Genomic DNA, 21,415 nt, shown 5'->3' with positions numbered 1-21,415 from the left:
CAACTATATATAAACAGACAAACAATATGATCTATGAAGCCTGTACTTCCTCCTTCCCTGTAACCTACATAAAGAAGTCTGACGTAGCAAAAGACTTCAGGGAAAGAAACATTCTTTAGGGGAACACGAGAAATGGCTGAAATGAGACAGAATAACAGAATATCGAGAAGAGAAATCTTAATGTCATTGTGATTTTCTCTCATTTTCCCACAGCCTCCAGATTTGCCTCAAGGAATCTTTCTGCACCTCAGAACCTCCTCTCCATCTTCCTAGCTTCGGGTCATGTTTGGTGCCTTAAATGGTTAGGCAACATATGACACTAAGATATGGGACCACAGAAGGCATTCAATGCTCCAATATAGTATTAGCTACTTATTCTTTTTGAAGTATTTCCTTGGAAAAGATACTCAACATTGTTAATCATTAGGAATGATTAGGAACATGTAAATCAAAACCACAATGAGAAATTAGCCCTTCACGCCTGTTAGGATGGCCACTATCAAAAAACAGAAAATAACGAGTGGTGGTGAGGATGTGGAAAAATTAGGACTTTTGTGTATTGTTGGTAGGACTGCAAAATGGTGAAAACATTATGGAAAACATATGGAGTATGCAGGTTCCTCAAAAAACTAAAAATAAAACTACCATATGACACAACAATCCCATTTCTGGATATTTATCCAAAAGTATCTAAAACAAAGTCTTGAAGAAATATTTGCATACTCGCATTCATTGCAGCACTGTTCACAGTAAGAAGATGCGAAAGCAACTATAACGTCTGCTGATGGATGAATGGATACAGAAAATGTGGTATATATAAATGGGACATCACTCGGCTTTAAGAAGAAAAAAAAAAATCCTGACATACACTACAACAGGGATGAAGCTCGAGGACATTATGCCAAGTTAAATAAGTCAATCACAAAGAGACAAATACCGCATGATTCCGCTTACAGTACGCGTCTAAAGTAGTCAAAGTCATAGAAAAAAAAGTGGTTGCTAGGGGTTGGCAGTTGGGGGAAATGGCAAGTTGTTCAGTAGGTATATAGAGTTTCCACCATGCAAGATGAAAACGCTCTAGAGGCTTCTTGTACAACAGTGTGTATATAGTTAATACAATCATGTACACTTAAAAACTGCTCAGATGGTAAATTTATGTTACTATTTTTTTTAACCACCAAAACACACACTCAAAACCAAAAAAGCTGTCATCAACCCAGAAAAAAGTCTCCTTGGAAAGACCAATCATGATAGTTGCATGTACAGTAATTTATTACTGTATAATCCATTTCAGTCTGAAAATTAACAACCTAAAGCACTACAAAAACAGTCACATTTCCCTCTTCCTCGTTTTACTAGTACAACAGGTTGGGAAAATAGGCTTGTTCTTACTCATTAAAAAAAAAAAAAAGAAAAACAAAAACAAAAAACAAGATGAAGAAAAATGTACTTTAAGCCTAAACCAACCAGAGATGACAGCAATAAAAAGAACGAATAGTGGTGTTGGTCCTCTATATCTTTTATTTATTCCACTGTTAATTACTATATATAAATCTGATCATAATAAGCCATTTCTAATCTTCAGTGGTGAATAAATTATATATACAGACACACTTAGATAATAAGTGAACTATAGGGCAATTGGAAACGCTTGTTCTCTTCTCCCTACCACACCCCGAATATTTAATTCTCTCAAAAATTATATCATTCTTCAAACTAAGAAAAATGAATTAGAGGTAACTATAGCTCATGGAAACTTAAACTTATCCGACAAAATCTTAACAGAGGAGTTCTTTCAAAACCAATACATCCAGTATCTGCATAGCACTAAATAGAAAATGTGAGTATGCTTTCTATTTGCTACATAATGTAGTCTAACACAGTATGTCTATTTAAAATAAGGAAAAATATCCCAAATTAATTGAAAATCATAATAAAAAAAACCCATAAAAACTATAAAATACTCCCCCTTACCCTGGGTTTTCAAAATATATTCTAGTTGACAAGTTGTGTGGATTTGTCATCCTTATTTTAAGACGGTCTCAAGAACTAAACTTATCAGAGTCTAAGAAAGTTTTAAAAGTTTACCAACTGCACTTAAGGAGACATAAATACACTTCCAAGAGACAAACTAAAATATCACAAATACCATCACAAAAGAGTATAATTTATCATCCTCGTACAAGAGACAAAATGGTAGAATAAAAATTTCAAGTTCTTAAATGTAGGGTGCTATTTTCCCCCAGTATAAAACCATTATAATAAGGCTAGACAAAAGCTAAGCATCAGAAAAACTGGAGACATTTACTCTACACAGGCTAAGAACAACCATTGTGCTCAGAAATGCCGCAGGTGTGAGTGATAAGTAGATAGGGTCTCTGCCATCAAGGAATTTGTCATTCAATAGGGGAAGAAAGAGAAAACCACAAAAAAACCTAATCAGAATAAGAGTAGATAGTATAAGAAATGAGATGGAGATTCTAAGGAGATGAGGCTACATTGGTTGGGAATTAAATCCTTTGTTGGGGCGCCAGGATGGTTCAGTCGCTTAAAGCGACTCCTGACTTCGCCTCAGGTCACTATCTCCCGGTTCATGAGTTCGAGCCCTGTGTCAGGCTCTGTGCTGATAGTGCAGAGCCTGCTTGGGACATTCTCTCTCTCTCTCTTTCTCAAAATAAATAAATAAACCTAAAATAAAGAAGTTCTTTGTTAAAACAGCAGTATCTGAGACGAATCTTGAAGAATGGACACAAAGACTCTAATGAGAATGGACAGAAACAGGATAAGGAGGAACTCCAGCTAGGGAGGAAAGAGTATGAATAATGATGCAAAAGCAAAAGCCCCATAAATATGTGTCGCCAACAGTACGTGGTCTAGGGGAGTCGTCTTAGGGTATACACACTGAGGATATGGGACATAAGATCGTAGCAACGGGCTAAACTAGTCAGATGTGGGGTGGTGGTGAAGGTGCCCTGTCGTTGGACGGGATCACCCAGCCTAGATTCCCTTTCGCTGTGCTTTACCAACCTAAGATAGTTGTACCACTCCATCCTTGTGGACTACTAAAGGTGGGAAAGAGTCAGCCAGCTGGAGGGGAAGAGGAGAGAAGCATTCTGGGCAGAAGACACAGACGCAGGAAACTGTGCATGTATGCAGGCCCGTGTCAGTGCCAGCTGTGGAGGAGGGATGCAAGTTCAAGGAGTTTGTGGGTTGGAGCAAGGGAGAATACGAAACAGATCACAGAGGGACTTGTATGCTGTGATGAGGGTTCTCCTCTTGGACTCCGTCACAGAGCCTACAGCAGTCACTGAAGTTGAGGCGGAAGGATCAACTCGGTCCTCTCTCGAAGGGGTTTTAGAGAGTGCTTTTACCCAATTCTTGTGGAAGAATGGCCCGGTATTGCTCCCCTGGGCACAGTGACAGATCTGACTATTTCTGAGCCGCGGGAGAAGAGACAGGGGTGGGTGGCATACTGATTCACCTCCTGTTGACAAGGACAGGGAAAGGCTGAGCAGCAGGACACAGGCGGGCATTCTTCACTAAGGATGGGTGGGATTTAAGCGGAAGATCAGGGCTGACACCTAGGGGGCTCAGGACAAGGGCTCTTACCTAAGTGCTCACAGTTGTCAAATAAGACTGTGCTTTAAGTCATTCGTGACAATGTCCAAAGAGACTACAAAATAAAATTTTACATTAAAGACGTTTCTCTTTGTGTTTAAACCTGAGCACGCACGCTTCTGAATATGTTGCCAGTCCTCCTCTGTCTTTGTCAGGCTGTCTGGTGTTGGTCTATCTTTGTAGGTCTTGCTTACTACCTTTCCATCTTGTTCTTTCCCCCCTTCATTTCCTCCTGTTCCTTCTATGCCCCCTCAACAAGCTATAAAAATGAATAAAAGGCAGGGGTGCCTGGGTGGCTCAGTCAATTAAGCATCCAACTCTTGATATCGACTCAGATCACGATCTCACAGTTTGTGGGACTGAGACCTGCATTGGGCTCTGTGCAGACAGCACGGAGCCTGCTTGGGATTTTCTCTCTCTCCTTCTCTCTGCCCTTCCTCTGCTTGTTCTCTCTCTCTCTCTCAAAATAAATAAACATTAAAACATTTTAAAAAAATGAATAAAATATTTCTTGTTAAAGATGACTAAGGTATTTTGTAGCTCTGTAGCATGTTTTTACATAGTTTTTTCTTGTTATTGTTGTTTTATTAGTTACGTGCCCCCCAGCTTCCTAAAGTCAGTAGCATTTAAAAAAAGGTTTCCTATTTCTAGTATCTCTAGAATCTAGGAACCACGGTAGACAACTTCAAGTTAACTCTGGTGAAGACTGCTAAGAGTTTCTCATTTTATGTCACCTTCTCTAAATTTCAATATTGCTTACAGTACTTTACTTACTGTCCATCTGGCTCTGACCTGCCCTTTTCAGCCTTAAATCCAAACAATTGCTTCAAAATACCATATTCTGTAGCTAAACAATCTGACTTCACACATAGTGTATGCCTTCGAGGGCTCCTGTGCCTTTGCTCAGGCCCCTCTGCTCCCTGTTTGGAAAAGCCTCTCTCCCCCAACCCTCACTCTCTCACCATTTATAATCTCACTTTTCCAGAAGAAAGGAACAGAGAAGAACTACAAAAACAAACAGAAAACAATTAACAGAATGGCAATAAGTATTACCTACCTATGATTTCTTTAAATGTAAACAGACTAAATGCTCCAATCAAAAGATCTAGAGCAACTGGCTGGATTAAAAAACAAAATCCATCTATGTGTTGCCTACAAGAGACTCACTTCAGATCTAAAGACACACACAAACCGAAAATGAAAGGATGGAAAAAGACATTCCTTGCAAACGGAAGCAAAAAAAAAAAAAATCGAGGTAGCAATACTTAGACAAAATAGACTCTAAAACAAAGACTATAATAAGAAACAAAGAAGGGGATGGTCAATCCAACAAGAGGCTATAACAATTGTAAATATCTCTGTGCCCGTCATAGGAATACCTAAATGTATGGAACAAATATTAAAAGACAGAAATGGAGAAAGGAACAGGAGTACAAAGTCGGAGGCTTTAACCTCCCCCTTACATCAACGGACAGATCATCCAGACAGAAAACCAACAGGTTAACACTGGCTCTGAATGACACTTTAGACCAGATGCATTTAAGAGATACATACACAGAACACTCCAATCCCCATCAACAGAATATACATTATTTTTCAGGCGTACAGAGAACATTCCCCAGGATAAATCAAGGTTAGGTCACAAAACAAACGTCAAAAAATTTAAGGAGATTGCAGTCCTATCAAGCATCTTTTCTAATAGTGGTAAAACACTAGAAATCAATTACAAGAAAAAAACTGGAGGGTAAAAAAGAGAAAAAAGACTAACGTGGAGGCTAAGCAACATGCTACTAAACAAAAAATGGGTCAACAAAGAAATCAAAGAGGAAATGAGATAAATGAAATTGAAAATACAATGGCTCAAAAACTTTGGAAGGCAGCAAGAGCAATTCTAAGAGAGAATTCAGAGTGATACAGGCCTACCTCAAGAAATGAGGAAAATGTCAAACGCTCTAACCGTGCACCTAATGGAACCAGAAATAGAAGAACAAAGCCCAAAGTTAGCAGAACAAAGGAAATAATAAAGATCAGAGCGGAAATGAGTTAAATAGAAACTAAAAGGACAATAAAAAAGATCAATGAAACTAAGAGCTGCTTCTCTGAAAAGATAAAATTGATAAACCTTTAGCCACACTCCTCAAAAAAAAGGCGGGGGAAGGCTCAAATAAAATCAGAAATGAAAGAGGAAAAATTACAACTGACACTACAGAAACACAAAAAAATTGTGAAAGATTACTATGAAAATGTATATGCCAACAAGTTAGACTGCATACAGGATATGGATAAATTCCTAGAAACATACAATCTTCTAAGCCTGAACTGGAAAAATAGAAAATCTGAACAGACCAATTACAAGGAATGAAATGTAAACAGTAATCAAAAAACTCCGAATAAACCAGAGTCTAGGATCAAAAGACTTCACAGGTGAACTCTACCAAATATTTAAAGAACAGCTGTTAAGCTATTCTTCTCACACTATTCCAAGAAACTGAAGAGGAAGGAATTTTTCCAAATCCAATCTATGATGCAGGCATTGCCTTGATACTAAAACCAGACAAGCACCATGAAAAATCTTAATAAAGTAGGTTTAGAAGGAACATACCTCAACCTAATAAAGGTCATGTGACAAACCCAAGCTAACATCATATTCAATGGTGAAAAGTTCAGAGCTTTTCCTCTAATAACTGGGAACAAAACAAAGATGTCCACTCTCACCACTTTTATTCAATGTAAAACTGGAAATCCTAGCCATAGCAAGCAGACAAGAAAAAAGACATCCAAACTGGTAAGGAAGAAGTAAAACTGTCACCATTTGCAGATGACATGATACTATGGCATACAGAAAATCCTAAAGACTCCACCAAATTATTAGAACTAAGAAATGAATTCAGTAAGGGTGCAGGATACAAAATTCTGTTGCATTTCTAGGTAACAATGATGAGCTAGCAATAAGAGAAATTGAGAAAACAATCCCATTTACAATTGCCTCAGAAAAACAAAAAACCCCACAAAAACCCCAAGAATACATTTAACCAAGGAGGTGAAAGAACTGTACTCTGAAAACTGTAAGATACTGATGAAAGAAACTAAAGATAACACAAGTAAATGTTAAGTTACACCATGCTCATGGACTAAAAGAATTAATATTAAAGTGTCCATACCAGCCAGAGCAATCTTGAGAAGTGATAAGCTGCAGGTATCACTACCCCACATTTGAAACTATACTACCAAGCTTCAGTAATCAAAACAGTATGGTGCTGGCACAAAACCACACACAAATCAATGGAACAGAACAGAGAGCCCATGCTTGTATGGTCAATTAATCTACGACAAAGGAGGCAGACTATCAAACAGGAAAAGACAGCCTCCTGAATAAATGGTATGGAGAAAACTGGACACCTACACGCAAAAGAATCAAACCGGACCATCTGCTTATACCATATACAAAAATAAACTCAAAATGGATTAAAGACCTAAATGTAAGACCTGAAACCATAAAAATCCTAAATGAAAACATAAGTAGTAAACTCATGGACCCTGGTCTTAGAAATATTTTTTTGGCTCTGTCTCTTTACGCAAGGGCAACAAAAACAAAAATAAACAATTGGGACTACATCAAACTAAAAAGCTTTTGCACAGGGAAAGAAACCATCAACACAACGAGAAGGCAACCTACTGAATGGGAGAAGACATTTGTAAATGACTTATCTGACAGTTAATATCCAAAATATATAAAAAACTTATGCAACTTAACACCAAAACCAAAAAAATCCAATTAAAAAAATGTGGAGGACCTAAACAGATGTTTTTCCGAGGAAGACACACAGATGGCCAAGAGACACATGAAAAGATGTTCAGCATCACTCATCACCAGGTAAATGCATATCAAAACCACAATGAGCTATCATCTCACACCAGTCAGAATGACTAGTATCAAAAAGACAAGAAATAACAAGGGCTGGTGAGGATGTGGAGAAAACGGAATGCGTGTGAACTGATGGTGGGAAAGTAAATTGGTATAATCACTGTGGAAAACAGTATGGAGGTTCCTCAAAAAATTAAAAATAGAAAAACCATACAATCCAGTAATTCCACTGCTGAGGATTTTCCCTAAAATAATAAAGACGCTAATCCAAAAAGCTGTATGTACCCCTATGTTTGCAGAGTAAATAATGCAACATTATTTACAACAGCCAAGGTATGAAAACAACCCCAATGTCCCACTGATAGATGAATGGATAAAGAACGTGTGGGGTGTGTGTATGTGTATACATACATAAACCACACACAACATAATATCGCTCAGCCATAAAAGAGAATGAAATTTTGCATTTGCAGTAACATGGATGGACCGAGAGTCCTCTGCTAAGTGAAATAAGTCAGGCAGAGAAAGACAAATACTATATCATTTCAGTGAAGTATGGAATCTAAAAAACAAAACGGATAAACAAACAAAAAAATCAGAAACACTCATACATTCAGAGAACAAGTGGTTGCCAGAAGGGAGAAAGGAGAAAGGGAGATGGGAGAAAACGGTGAAGGGGATAGAGGTACAAACTTCCAATCATAAAGTCAGTCACGGGAATGAAAAGTATAGGGAATATAGTCAATAATACAGTAACTTTTTATTTAAAAAGTTTATTTATTTGAGAGAGAGAGTGCACACACACGAAAGGGAGGGGCAGAGAGGGACAGAGAGATTCCCAAGAAGACTCTATGTTCTTAGCACTTTAAGAAGATAAAAAAAGGGGCGCCTGGGTGGCTCAGTCGGTTGAGCGTCCGACTTCGGCTCAGGTCGTGATCTCACGGTTCGTGGGTTCGAGCCCCGCGTCGGGCTCTGTGCTGACAGCTCAGAGCCTGGAGCCTGCTTCGGATTCTGTGTCTCCCTCTCTCTGTGCCCCGTCCCCGCTCATGCTCTGTCTCTCTCCCTCAAGAATAAATTAAAAAAAAAAAAAAAAAAAAGAAGATAAAAAAAGAAGTTGGCAAATGAAATTCAAACTATATGTAGTGAATAAGGGACCAATGTTTCAAAAAAGAGTTAAAATATATATGCCATTATCAGTCTCCCATTCATTATCCAAATAATCAAGAGTTTGTACTACCATGAATACTTGACCTACACCAAAACACCGTCTTCAGAATGAGAGTATCTACGAGGGCACGTCTTAGTGATGCTGAGTTTCCGGTGAGGTGGGGTGCTCTGCCATCACCCTAAGGTTTCACCACATGGAACCTGATGAAGGCCGAGGAGCATCACCCCAAAAGCCTGATTTATAGGTCTCCTGCCAGTGAAAGGCAGCTGATCTCAGACCCCTGATGCTTACTTTGCTTCATGACAGCTATTAGCTCAAGCTTAGGCATCAGCTTTGAATAACCAGTTCCATCCCAAGAACTTCTTGCATTTGGCACGAGGAAAAAAAGAATGGGAAGGGAAAGCATAATCTTAATAGGCTCCACATTTACTTTGATGGGCAAGAATTAGGTTGTTTCCATTACTATTTTCTTAAATCTTTAAATAATTCTGTTAGTTTATGAATTTGACTCACCTGTATTTATAATATGACTTGCTCACTTCCATGCCTACCAGTGGTATACTGGGAAATGTTTAAAAAAACCAGCTCTTTGGGGGAAAAACAGTAAGTATCATGATGTTTACTACAGACTTTACTAGTATCACGGATATGTAGCATATAATCTATAATGATAATAAAATATACAACACTCTTTACTGTGAATTGCAAATAGCCAGCTGATTCTTAAGGAATGCTTCTGTTAATTTTTGCCAAATTCTTGTATTGCAACCACCCTATGATTGCAACTGATGAAAAATGGTTCCAATATGAATACTGGTTGAAATTTTCACTTAAGTTAATGAGCAAGACAAAGATGGAATAATGAAAATGTATGAAGACACTATATGCAGAAATACGATTGTTTGTCAATCTGTGAGTGACTTTTTGCCAAACTGGATGTTTTGTGTATGCATGAAATGGCTACTTGATGTTAAAATGTCAGGGGGTAATTATTTATTTATTTTTATTTATTTTTTAATGTTTATGTATTTTTGAGAAAGAGACAGAGTGTGAGGTGGGGAGGAGCAAAGAGAGAGGGAGACACAGAATCCGAAGTGGGCTCTAGGCTCTGAGCTGTCAGCACAGAGCCCGATGCGGGGCTTGAACTCACAGACTGCGAGACAGTGACCTGAGCTGAATGAAGGCGGATGCTTACCGACTGAGCCACCCAGGCGCCCCGTCAGGTGGTAATTATTAACATTTTCTCCATTACATGTCCCCCCCCACCCAAAAAATCTTCATTACTTTTTCTTAAGTCTAAAGTGACAGCCAACAAAACCAATCAAGCCTTGATTTGGAGAGTTTACCAGCTTTCCAGGGTATCAATATTCTCTTCATGGCTGATTTCAATATAACACGACTGAACGTGGACTGAGGAGACGCAGAGTAACCAGTGCTGTGCGGTGTGTCTGTCCTGTAGGTAGACACACGACACGAAGACAATGGCAAAATGCAGTGGAATAATTAGCAAATGAGAAATTTTAGTCTCCCTTGCCTTTTTACATATAGTTTAATCACAAGTCCGTGTAATTATTTATTTATTTATTTATTTATTTATTTACTTATTTATTTATTTTTGAGACAGAGAGAGACAGAGCATGAACGGGGGAGGGGCAGAGAGAGAGGGAGACACAGAATCGGAAGCAGGCTCCAGGCTCCGAGCCATCGGCCCAGAGCCCGACGCGGGGCTGGAACCCACCGTGTAATTTTTAATAGTGAAGTGCTCATCAACTGGCTTATAACATTCTTGAAACCGCACAACTGGTTTTCGTCGGTTGACAGGAGTTGACTCTAGCATATCCCTGCTCCTCACCTTCTCTTAAAATATGGGTAGCCTGGTTCAACAAGAAAATTTCCCCCAAATCTAGCTTGCGCTGACACAGATTTTCGAGAAGCACCTTTTCATTCCTACTGTTATTCACTCATTAAAGCTACTTTTTGAAAACCAGTAATGAAAGGTTGAGACCAATTCTCCATTAACTGATCAATACACCCTGTATTTAAATATACTGCTCTCAAGCGGCTTTAAATGAAGTGACAAATGTTTTCCAAATAATAAAATCCATTTAAAATTATTTAAGATTAAAAAACAATGAAAGGTGTATCTAAATTGGGGTAACATAGGAGATGTTACTTTAAACAGCGCAGCAAAGATGTGTTAATTTTTAGTACTCCCCTAAATGTTTGTTACTTTACACTTCAATTTTATTTCTTAGGCGCATAGGAATTCCTGTGTATTTTCCATAGACAAGCTGAGTTAAGTTTCCAGCTGAGGAGTGTGCAGTTGGACACAGTAATTCAAAATTAAATCATGTGTATTCTTCATACTACGTATTCTTCTTCTGTGGGATAGAAGCAGTATTAGCCTCATTACGAAAAAAGGTTATTTACGATTTATGAACTACCGTTTCTAACTTATAGAAGCCAGAAGTTTTCAACTTTATCAGCATTGTCTCACATAGGACACGACGTCTGTGTACATGTGCTCTGCTTCTACGAGGTCCACTGCAGTGTGAACGCTCCGGGAGGGCTAGCGTCTCCCAAACACGGGCCTCACCAAGTGCTATAAATGAGCGGATGCTCACGTATTCAAATAGCTGGTAATTCTCCCTCCCAATTCTCATCCTTTACGCCATTTTAAATAATCCTTTCTTCTCTCTCCTCTATTTATAAAGCAAACGGAAACTCGAGGGACAGCTGATGACAGAGCAGCCCTGAGTGAAAAAGCCGAACACACCCGGCTCGTCTGCCTGAGCTTTTGACCATGGAGGGTACCTTAGATATAAGCCTGGCTTTTCCGACGTGCGATCTTTACTGTGACGCCTGACGCAACCTAGTTTAACTTCTCTGGCGCAATTATGATTTTATTCGGCCTGGTACCTGTGACTGAAATATAAATTAAGTTCGGAAGCACGATGAAGGTGATGGTGGTCGGACTTCATTTATACTGGCCGACGGGGCATCGGCCAGGCGGGTGGGCACGCGGAGGGAGGGAGAAGGGCTGAGGTCTGACTTGTGTGTTGCTCTTGGGCCTCGTGGCTCTCAACTGCCGAGACAAATCCAGCTGGCCCCGACACAGCTGGCAGCGGAGTGCTCTGCAAGGGCTACGCACGGCTCTCTGGCAGCAGAAAACTTTACTTTCTTCAAATGGCCCCGCAGGAAAGGATGTTCGTAATCCGCTTCCCCACCTTTTTTATTTCTCATTTTCCGCCTGAAGGAAAGGCTCACTGTCTGAAGACCTCAACACGTATGAAGAAAAGAAGGTGACATTCTGCTTACTGTGAGAAAGATATTTACTGACCACCTACCAAACGTTCACCAGGCCGGGTATTTGCGGAGTGCATTTACATAGCTCGTGATTTCTTCAACAGCCACGCAACCTCAAGATCGTGATTGCTAAACTCCGTATGAGGAAATGGAGTTTCAGGCACAGAAAATAATTCGCCCAGGTTCAAAGAGCCTGTAAGAGGCAGATCCAGGATTCAGACCTGGCTTCTGTCTGATTTGATTCTAAAGTCTCGCTGCCTTTTAAAAAATAATTGAGTAAGCAAACAATATTTTTAAAATAGTAGATTGAGACCATCAAAGTGTATCTGGGCTTTTCATTTGGTTTTTAACTCCTGCCTCCCTTTTCAAAACACATTAATTTTCAAATTAATAGGAACATTATTATAAGAATAAGATGTGACAGGGTGTTTATTGTTGCTGCTTCTTGGGTGGTTGTGGGATGCAGCCTTAGGATTAAACCTACGGGAAAAGTATGGCAGAGTCCCAGCGTGACACATCTTAACGTGTTTTATGGTTTGAAGGGGGAATTACCAAGGTTTTGCAAAACTTTAAAACCTTGTGCAAGACCTTGATAGTAAAAAACAAACAAACAAAAAAAAAAACAGAAAAAAACCAACAACACATAACTGTTTTAAAGTGTGAAAGTACTGCCTACCATGCAGTGTTCACAAAATTGTCTCGTTCAGCTTCAGAAATCGGAAACAAGTAGCTTGATTTCTCCACCACAGTATCAGCAACCAGAAACGCAGTCACTTCGAAGCACTATCAAACTTTAACCAATTATTTCTCCTAAGAGCTCTAGGAATGTTATTCTATCCATTTGCTGATACCAAAAAATGAAGAAGATACAAAATTGAGGTTAAACTGAGGGTTTTTTTTTAACGTTTATTTATATTTGAGAGAGCGAGCGAGCGCAAGCAGAGGAGGTGCAGAGAGAAGGGGAGACACAGAATCCGTAGCAGGCTCCAGGCTCTGAGCTGTCAGCACAGAGCCCAATGAGGGGCTCGAACTCACGAACCACGAGATTGTGACCAGAGCCGAAGTAGGACGCCCAACCGACTGAGCCACCCAGGTGCCCCTGACGTTTTCTTGTTTTCTTCTCTTTCTTTCTTTCTTTCTTTCTTTTTTTTTTTTTTGGAGACTAAGCGGAGTTTTTGATGACTAGTGGATCTCAAAGGGAAAAGAAGGAAGACAAAAGAGGTGAAGGGCTACCGAGGCAGGCGCTGAGAGCAGAAACTCGTTGAATGCTTAATGATATCATTTTGATGGAGAAACCAGAAAATAAAGACTGATTTTCAGACTGGGTTGGTCTGAGGAACTGTGTTGTGTATGCTATGTGTATATTTTTAAGTTCTTAAAACAAAGAACTACATGTGTAAAATTTTTTAAATATGAAACTGAAGCTTAATAGTAAATGTATAAAAATGAAAAATCCTATGATGATAATATGCAAATAGATAAGCTAGGAGTTTATGACTGACGGCAAGTTTCAGGTCCTACACCTACACAGACAAAGACATTATTTCTCTAAAATCTGCCTCTTTTGAATATCACATAAAAAGGGAGAATAAAAACAATGAACTCTGAGAGGATGCAGTCAAAAACAGATTACAAGAGATAATAATCTCCCCAGCCCTGAAGGAAAGCAGTGTATGAATACTTTAAGAGCATTGGCCCTGAGCCCCCAAGACACTGTTCATACTTGCCTAATACTGATTTTTTTTTGGCACCACAAAGTCCAATGTGTTTTTTTAAAATATTATTTTCTTAATTTTTTTCTGTAGGCAAAAATATCAAAGAAGAGAGGCAGAAAATGATCTCTGAAAAAAAGAAAACCCCAGGAAGAAAGCTGTCATGTTCCGTGTTTCAACTTCACAAAAGAATTCTGACTAGAGGCTTGAGCCTTTCAAATCTCTTGTCATTCAGGATATGAAATTCTAATCTAGCGGCCGTGGCCAGTTGAGGCTCCGACTTAATCAAATATGCTGACTAGCTGAAACAGGAGGTGGCTTCCTTTCCTTACTTCTGGTTTCCATCTTTAGTTGGCTTCTCACTTGCAAATTAGGACAGTCACTTGCTGTGCAAGCAATGAAAATTCCAACGAAGGGGAGGAGAATCAGTGGGCACCTAATTGAGTTTTACTAGATGAAAAGTTACATCACCCTGCCTCACCTCAGTCTCCTCTGTCTTTAGGGAATTGCTGAATTTTATATAAAGCCTATTTATAAACCACTGCAAGTGATACTTGCATTCATCTTGCACTGTGACATCATTTCCTCATCAATAATTTAAGCAGAAGAAACGGATTAAAGGGACTCTGAAGCGACTTCTCATACATGAAAAAACAGAAACCAGCTAAACTCTCCAAAAGATTAATTCGGGCCTCTTACCTTGTTCTTTGATCTGACGAATTTGCTTCACAGTTTCTTTTAAGATTGCACATTTGTCAGGTTTGAAGTTGAAGTTGTCTATATCATTAAAATTTGCAAAAATCAGCTCGGCGAGTTCTTCAATGTATTTATTTTCCTGTTCACGATTACGCTTCTCAGTGCTCCTCTTGGGGCTACAAAGAAGAAACATGGTTTTTATTATGCATTTGAAAAAAAAAAAAGCTATTATAAAAAAAGAAGCATGTTACACAAGTTCTAATAAAAAGATAACAAACAAAAGTCACTTACATAAAACATGGAAGTACTTTGGGGGAAAAAACCTGAATGTGTCCTACATGTTGCATGTTTTACTGAAATCAAACTCACCCCAGCATGTGATTATAGATTTACTTGTGTGATCATTTGTTCAATGTGCATAACGTCCCCCAGTGGACAGTAAGCCTCACCATGACAAGGATCAGGACGATCTGCTCATCACCAAGCTTAATACAACACTTGGCAGAAGTGGGCATCGAATTTACTGTTGAATACATAGAGGGATGTTTTAGACAAGCAAGGGAGATTATTTTATACAATTTTAAAAATTTACGTAAGATTAGTAAAAGAAGAAAGGGAACTTAACCCAGTTATAATAGGAATAAAGAAATGGCAGTGATTTTTGGTAAAGCATAAAAAGATACAAATAAACCTTCATCGTTTCACGGACTTCTTTTGGATGTTGGTAATCAAACCAGTCTTTTTAGATAATGCAAAAAACCACAGTGCAGCTAGAAACAAAAGCGAAACTGACCCAGGATATTTGTTAACTCTCCAGTCTGAATGACGTGCAAAATATAAACAGTCTAAGGTCAACTAAAGTTTTAAAAAGTTAATGGAAAGGAGGGAAAAATAAAAATTGGCAAGACCTTCTCATTTGAATTTAAGATAGCAAGTTCCCTCTGACACTAACATTAACAGCGTACAACCTTTTTTTTTTTTTTTTAGTCGAGGGCCCACTAAATGACATTCAAACAGTACAATAAATAAGGAAAGTAAGTTGTTTGACCAAGTAACTTTCTGTAGTTTTAATATACAATTATTTGTATATAATACCCAGTGATAAAATTTAGTAGTCTGTAATATACTTCCAGGCACCAGCACAGCACTAGGTAAAACATTAGCCCCTCCACTGAAACAGTCTCCATTTTATCAATCTGTCTTCTTGAGTGGATTCCTGGCATTAAAGACATTTGACAGACAGAAAGCTGAGGACGGCCAGGAGGTAGTAGGTAATCTAGAGGTAACATACTGGAGCTAAGGGTTGGGGGCTGGGATGTGGACAGTGACGATTTAATAGACTTGTTTTGCTTGGCAACTAACAGGGGAAAAGACAACATGAAATATTGGCTTTCTGCTCTGTCTCCTTCTCTGCCTGTCTTAATGCCTTTCTGGTCCTCTTCCCTTTTGTTTTCCATCTGCTCCTTTTTACCGGCCACTTAACAGAAGTTGCTGTTTGTGTTTAACTTTTAAAATCGTTTATATGATTTAAGCCCTCGAAAGAATGAAGTCTCTCTTCTACCTTTGTTTCCCATTTGCCTAGTTCTTATCCCCCAAAATGGGTTAACAACTCTTAAGTGTTTCTTAATTATCCTAAAACAAATGGTTTTATACCAGTGGTAGTACTCCGTAAGTGTGCTCTAAACCTTGTTTTTCTCTGTAACTATTCTTAAGAGATTCTTTTTATATCAATCCATTAAGTGTCTTTGTTCTTTTTCACAGCTGTATTGTAGTCTAGGTTATGGATATATCACGGCTGTTTAAACGGTTCCCTATAGACATTTAGGTTTCTCCTAATCTTTTGCAATTATTAAACAATGCTGTTTAATAGCAAGTAACCTCAGTGTTTGTCATTTTGCACATGTGAAAGTATACTGTTGGAAAATTCCCAGAAGCATGCATTTATAATTTTAGTAGATAATGCTAAATTACCCTGCATAGGGATTATAACAACGCACACTTCCATCCATAAGATGTGACATGGAACTTGCTTTAAATCATTTTTTTTACTCACTGAAGGGCCACAATCTTTGTCACTAACCCACAAAACAATTAATTAATAAAAATAAAACCCAGCGTATAATTAACAGCAAATTCTACTATGGGATCTCTTGTCTTTATGACATTCTGTGATCTAACAGACACGAAAATATGGAAGACTGAAAATTATATAATGAACCTGTTTTAATAGTGAAGCACACAGGGGACATCAGAAGTATGTAGCTTCCTTCTTGTAAAGAATCATAAAATCTGCAACTCATTAGCATAAGCAAACGTAAGCTAAATAATACTTATTTAAAGGTTTAACTGTTAAAGAGAAAAAAACCAAACACAACATTTCGATTGGGTGTAAAATCAATGCTAAAATATCAAAAAAGCAGGCATGTGGCTTTCATGGCCAATACTGATTCTGTTTTTCAGCAAGAATCTAACCTGGGTCCAAGCTGGTCAGGACATTCCTTGCGCTTTCTTGTCTCTGCCCTGGATGGGTCAGAGGTATTTTCTCCCATCCCACTCATCTTGAACACATATCAGCAACTAAAACAAGAAAGGGGGAGGGGGGTAGAAAAAGAGAACAGAGCTGATGATAAAGTGCCTGATCAATTTACCAACCATGAAAGAACTTTGACTTCAATCAGAAATTTGACAACAGTCATTAACACATTGTTCTGATTAATATGCATGTGTAACTTATAATGAAAGGGCTCAGTTTTTGTTTACCTTGCTTAAAAGTTAAGCATCTGTAAAGGTTAACGTTTAAAAAAACAAACAAGCCTACCTCACTGGGCCCATACTCTTTAAACAGACATCGTATTTCAGCGACACCATCAACTACAATCTGCTAGCCCTGGGTTTCTGCCGTCAGCCTTCAGTTTCAGGAGTGATCTTGCACCCACGGGGAAACTACAGGTGTTGTAAGGGGCTCCTCCCAGTCTCTGTTTTGGGTTGGCCAGTGTGAAGTCTGTGCTGCAATAGCTCACCCATGACAGACAGCCCTGGCAAGAGGCAGTGCCCCACCACTAAGCCGAATGTTTCCCATCTGACCAGCTAGATCTGACCCGCCTGTCCTGGCCTTGCACAAGGCCTCCGTGAGCAATGCTCCCCAAACAGAGGATGTTCGCACCTCCCCCTGGAGTCTCCCGAACCCTCCACCCCCATCCCCCACCCGGGCAGCAGCTGCCTCCCTGCTCCCTTCTCGCTCGTAGAGCCCTCTCTCCCCAGCAGCTTCCTAAGCACACCTCCCCTCGGCGGTTTCCTCTCACACATCCTGCCGCTCCTATGTTCCCTCCCTCGGCTAATTCTAGCTGCTATCACCAAAGGTCTCAAAATGCATTTAAAAAAGGAAAAGAAAAAACCCCAGGGAATATTATTGACCCTAACAAAGGAGGACAATAACTGGCTCCTGCTTACTGGATTCCTTCCAATAAGAAAAGAACCGGATATACAGTAAGAGAATCAGAGTATTCATGTTGGTCATCATTAGCAAAATCAAAAATAATATTTAAATATATGAAGTATGGAATGATAGAGGTTTAAGCTCTAAAAGAACTAAACAAAGGGACTAATAACAGATACTGGGGAAACAGTAGAGTTGCTTGAGCACAAGGTGCTTAATAACTGCTTAGAAAAAAAAAAAAAATGGGGCCTGAAAAGATTAAGTCAGTACTTAAGTCATTCTTAGAGTTCCAATTCTATACTAGTTCCCCCTTCCTTCGGTCTCCCAGGCTTCTAAAGTCACCTTCACCCTCCTTAGCTTTCTAGAGTGGCTTTTCTTCCTTTGTAGATTGGAAAAATCAGACAGAAGGGCAAGACAGCAGAAGGTAAAGGAGTTAAGAAAAATGCCAGAGAGTAACAGGTTCATGGAGAGCAAGGACACTGAGGAGGGTGGGCTAAGAAAACACCACCCAAGACTGATCGTTGTCACATACCCATCAAACTGCCAGCCTTCCCTCCGTGTACTCTGAGATGCTCAGTCTCCCTCCAGTCATTTCTTCAGGTCACAACTCTGATCCACAAGGGCAGAGGAATGAAATTTTTTCAGAGTCACGTGTAAGCAGGACGAAGAAACACTGTATCAGTGGAGGGGGGTCCCACCAATTGTACATTATATTCAAGAAGTCACACAGGAGGGGACAATTCTGAAAGCTAATGCCTGAGCTTCCTGCTAGTTGGAGCCGTGTAGCCAAGTCCCAAGGTCCTGTACTGTGGCCACAATTTGGGGCTGATAACAAATTTAATCTGTATTTAGTTACTCATTTAGAATTTACAAGGCACCAAGCAATTCCCAGCCATGATTTAATCATCCAAACAGACTATGAGAGTCAATCGAGCAGAGAAGCTAATGGCCAGCATCCACGTCCAAGGTCCACCATTTGGTTAGCTGTGGGACCTTAAGAAGTTACCTCTCATGCCTTAATGACCTTGTCTGTAAAATGGGGATAATTATGAGCATCTCCAGCCCAGGACAGTTGAGCAGATCAGCCAATGGTGGAACTGGGATTATTTGTACGCAGGCTCACATACTCCTACTCCTAACTAAGATGTTACGGCAAGGGTCTCCTCATCAAATATGTCATTCTTCTAGTAATCACACAGGCACAGTCAGGAGAGAGAAGCAGCCAGATATGGACTGCATGCGGTTCTGTGCTGGGCTCTTTCCCCTCGTCTCAATGTCCCTCATTTATTCAAAGACTGCCTGCCCACCTGCCAGAATGAGTCAGGCTCAGTGCTCAGGAAGCACAAGGAGGCATGTTGCTCTCCAGACAACAAGGTTAAGAGGGATGATACACCTGTATGTAGGAAAAACTCCAATAAGTAAAATGGGTAAAGGTATTATATGACTGGTACTGGCTCCTGCGGGCTGTAAGATCCAATAAAGAAGAACACGTTGCTGGCTCCGTTAGGGAGGCACAGGGGTGGCCTTGACAAAGACCTGTGAGCTCTAACAGTGGGGAGGGGGAGGGGAGCCAGGGCATTGCAAGAGGTATAAAAGGACAGCGGGGAAAGCAAAAACCTCAACACCAAAACCCTTCTCAGATGATACCTATGAACATTCCTTTTTAGCATTTCTCTTGGAACCACAATTCTCATGGTTTCACTCATGAGCATGTAAGGAAAAACATTACCCATCCAATCTAAGTAAGCTTTCAATAAATGAACTCGAGGATTTTCACCCTGGAAGCAGTGTCCTACAAATCATAAACATTCAAGTGAATTTATTAAAAACTGCATTTATTTATTTTGAGAGAGAGAGAGAGAGTAGGGGTGCAGAGAGCGAGGGAGAGAGAGGATCCCAAGCAGGCTCTGCACTGTCAGCACAGAGCCTGATGCGGAGCTCAATCTAAGGCACTGTGAGACCATGACCTGAGTCAAGAGTCAGACGCTTAACTGACCGAGCCACCCAGGTGCCCCTCCAATAAATTTTATCATCAAAATATAACACTCAATATATAACAAAATGCCCTACATAGCAGCTATACGTGTTAAGTTTCTTGGTGAAAATTGCCACCCCCCCAACCCCAGGGTCTTGCCATATATATATTAAAAACAGCAGAAAAATCAGAAAGCTTTTCAAAAGACACTTGATATAAATGACTATCTTACTTACAGACTATACTCCGTTTGGATTTCGCATTAACTTCAGCCATCATCGATTTAAAATTTCCCCAAATACATAAACTAATAATTGCAACGTGGCAGGAAGGGGCAGAATTGATACACTTCAACTAAGGGGCTAGAAGGAGTAAAGCAAGGAGCTAACAATTTCTGGTCTCAGTATAGAAAACCATTTGAGAAGACGGTTTATATTTTACTTGTGTCTACCCAAGACTGGCTCACAAACCACTCTATTTGTAGCTCTGAAACATCATTAATTTCCTCCTGAAGTTAAGTTATTTACAGGCCAAGTTTTCCCTTTTATTACTATGTGATGGTACCTTAAACACATTTCCTCAAAATAAATTTTAACTTTGTGAACATACTTGCTTCTTATTTTTCTGTGTCTACCCCATATGTCCTCTATTCTGAGCAATTTTCCGGGGCTCTGTATGCCCAGTACACACGGCCAACCATCCTGTAAACCACCAAAGGAAAAAGAAGGGGGGGGGGGGACTATATAATTAGGGACAGGAGGATGCATTCTGCTGGCCATGGCCATCAGGTTGGGGATGCTCCCTCTGAACCACTGCTCATCAACCAGGGGAAAATAAAAGACAAGACCCTCAGAAGAAAAGGGAAAAAAAAACGGGGGGCAGGGGGAAAGCAAATTTAGGGTTGAAGCTGGGAAAGGAGGAGGAGGGTGAAGGTGCTGGCGGGCAGCAGCCTGCTCCCGGGCTCCTCTTTCTTGCCTACCACAGGGCCAGAAGTAGATGAAATCCTGGAGCAGACGTGTGGATTTATGTCCTGGTCTTGAGTGGATGAACCAAATAAATAACGGTGAGCCTCATTAACGAGGCGCTCGAAGAGAAGTGTGCTGCTCTAATCTGGATGACTCTGACTGATATTCTTAATGCCCTAGGTGAGGCTTCGCGGGCGGCAAGTGTTAGGATTTCACACAGAACGTGTGCTGGGGCTAGGGGAGTTAATTTTTCCCCCACTCAAGTGACACGGATAAAAACCAGAGATGGACAGAATGATAGATTCGATAAACAGATTTACGACTACCAGTGTGCACTTAGGTACAGAAAAATCATCTAAAATAAACTATATGGATAGCTGACTTTTAATGCATTTTCGCAGATCAAAGTTAAAAGTCAATTCCCAATAAAAGGGTCTGAAGACTTTTTTGTCTGAAGAGACAAAAAAAAAAAAAAAAAAAAAAAAAAAAGCGAAGGGCAGCAGTGAAGGTTTAGGAATCTTATTTTGTAAGCAGGCCTAAATTAATAGCTTCTTAAACTTTTTGCACATTTTCAACATTCACATGAAATCAAAATTCTTGAGTGTTTCACTCTTGGTTCTGAAACTATTCAATGTAAATCACAAAAACTGAAAAAGACACAAGTAAACTCTTGG

The 21,415-nt window shown here is 39.7% G+C and overlaps 1 protein-coding gene across 9 annotated transcripts in view; it reads right to left on the bottom strand.

Annotated features, from left to right (window-relative positions):
- The window catches only part of NCOA2 (nuclear receptor coactivator 2), a 290,814-nt gene that overhangs the window by 90,312 nt on the left and 179,087 nt on the right, over window positions 1–21,415 (bottom strand). For 5 of the 9 annotated variants that reach the window (XM_049633287.1, XM_049633295.1, XM_049633289.1 and 2 more), the window contains exons 3-4: window positions 16,838–16,942; window positions 14,369–14,541 (exon numbers count right to left, since the gene is read on the bottom strand). In XM_049633287.1, the coding sequence (XP_049489244.1) occupies window positions 14,369–14,541; window positions 16,838–16,923 (259 nt within the window). In that variant the 5' untranslated portion in view covers window positions 16,924–16,942. Of the gene's footprint in view, window positions 1–14,368; window positions 14,542–16,837; window positions 16,943–18,333; window positions 18,411–21,415 lie in introns of all 9 variants that reach the window. The other 4 variants (XM_049633288.1, XM_049633292.1, XM_049633294.1 and 1 more) reach the window with 1 other exon arrangement.

The sequence above is a fragment of the Panthera uncia genome, chromosome F2, assembly GCF_023721935.1.
Source record: "Panthera uncia isolate 11264 chromosome F2, Puncia_PCG_1.0, whole genome shotgun sequence".
In the NCBI taxonomy this organism is placed as follows: Eukaryota; Metazoa; Chordata; class Mammalia; order Carnivora; family Felidae; genus Panthera; species Panthera uncia.
The sequence above is the reverse complement of the archived record's forward strand: the minus strand, read 5'-3'. Positions and strand labels throughout refer to the sequence as shown.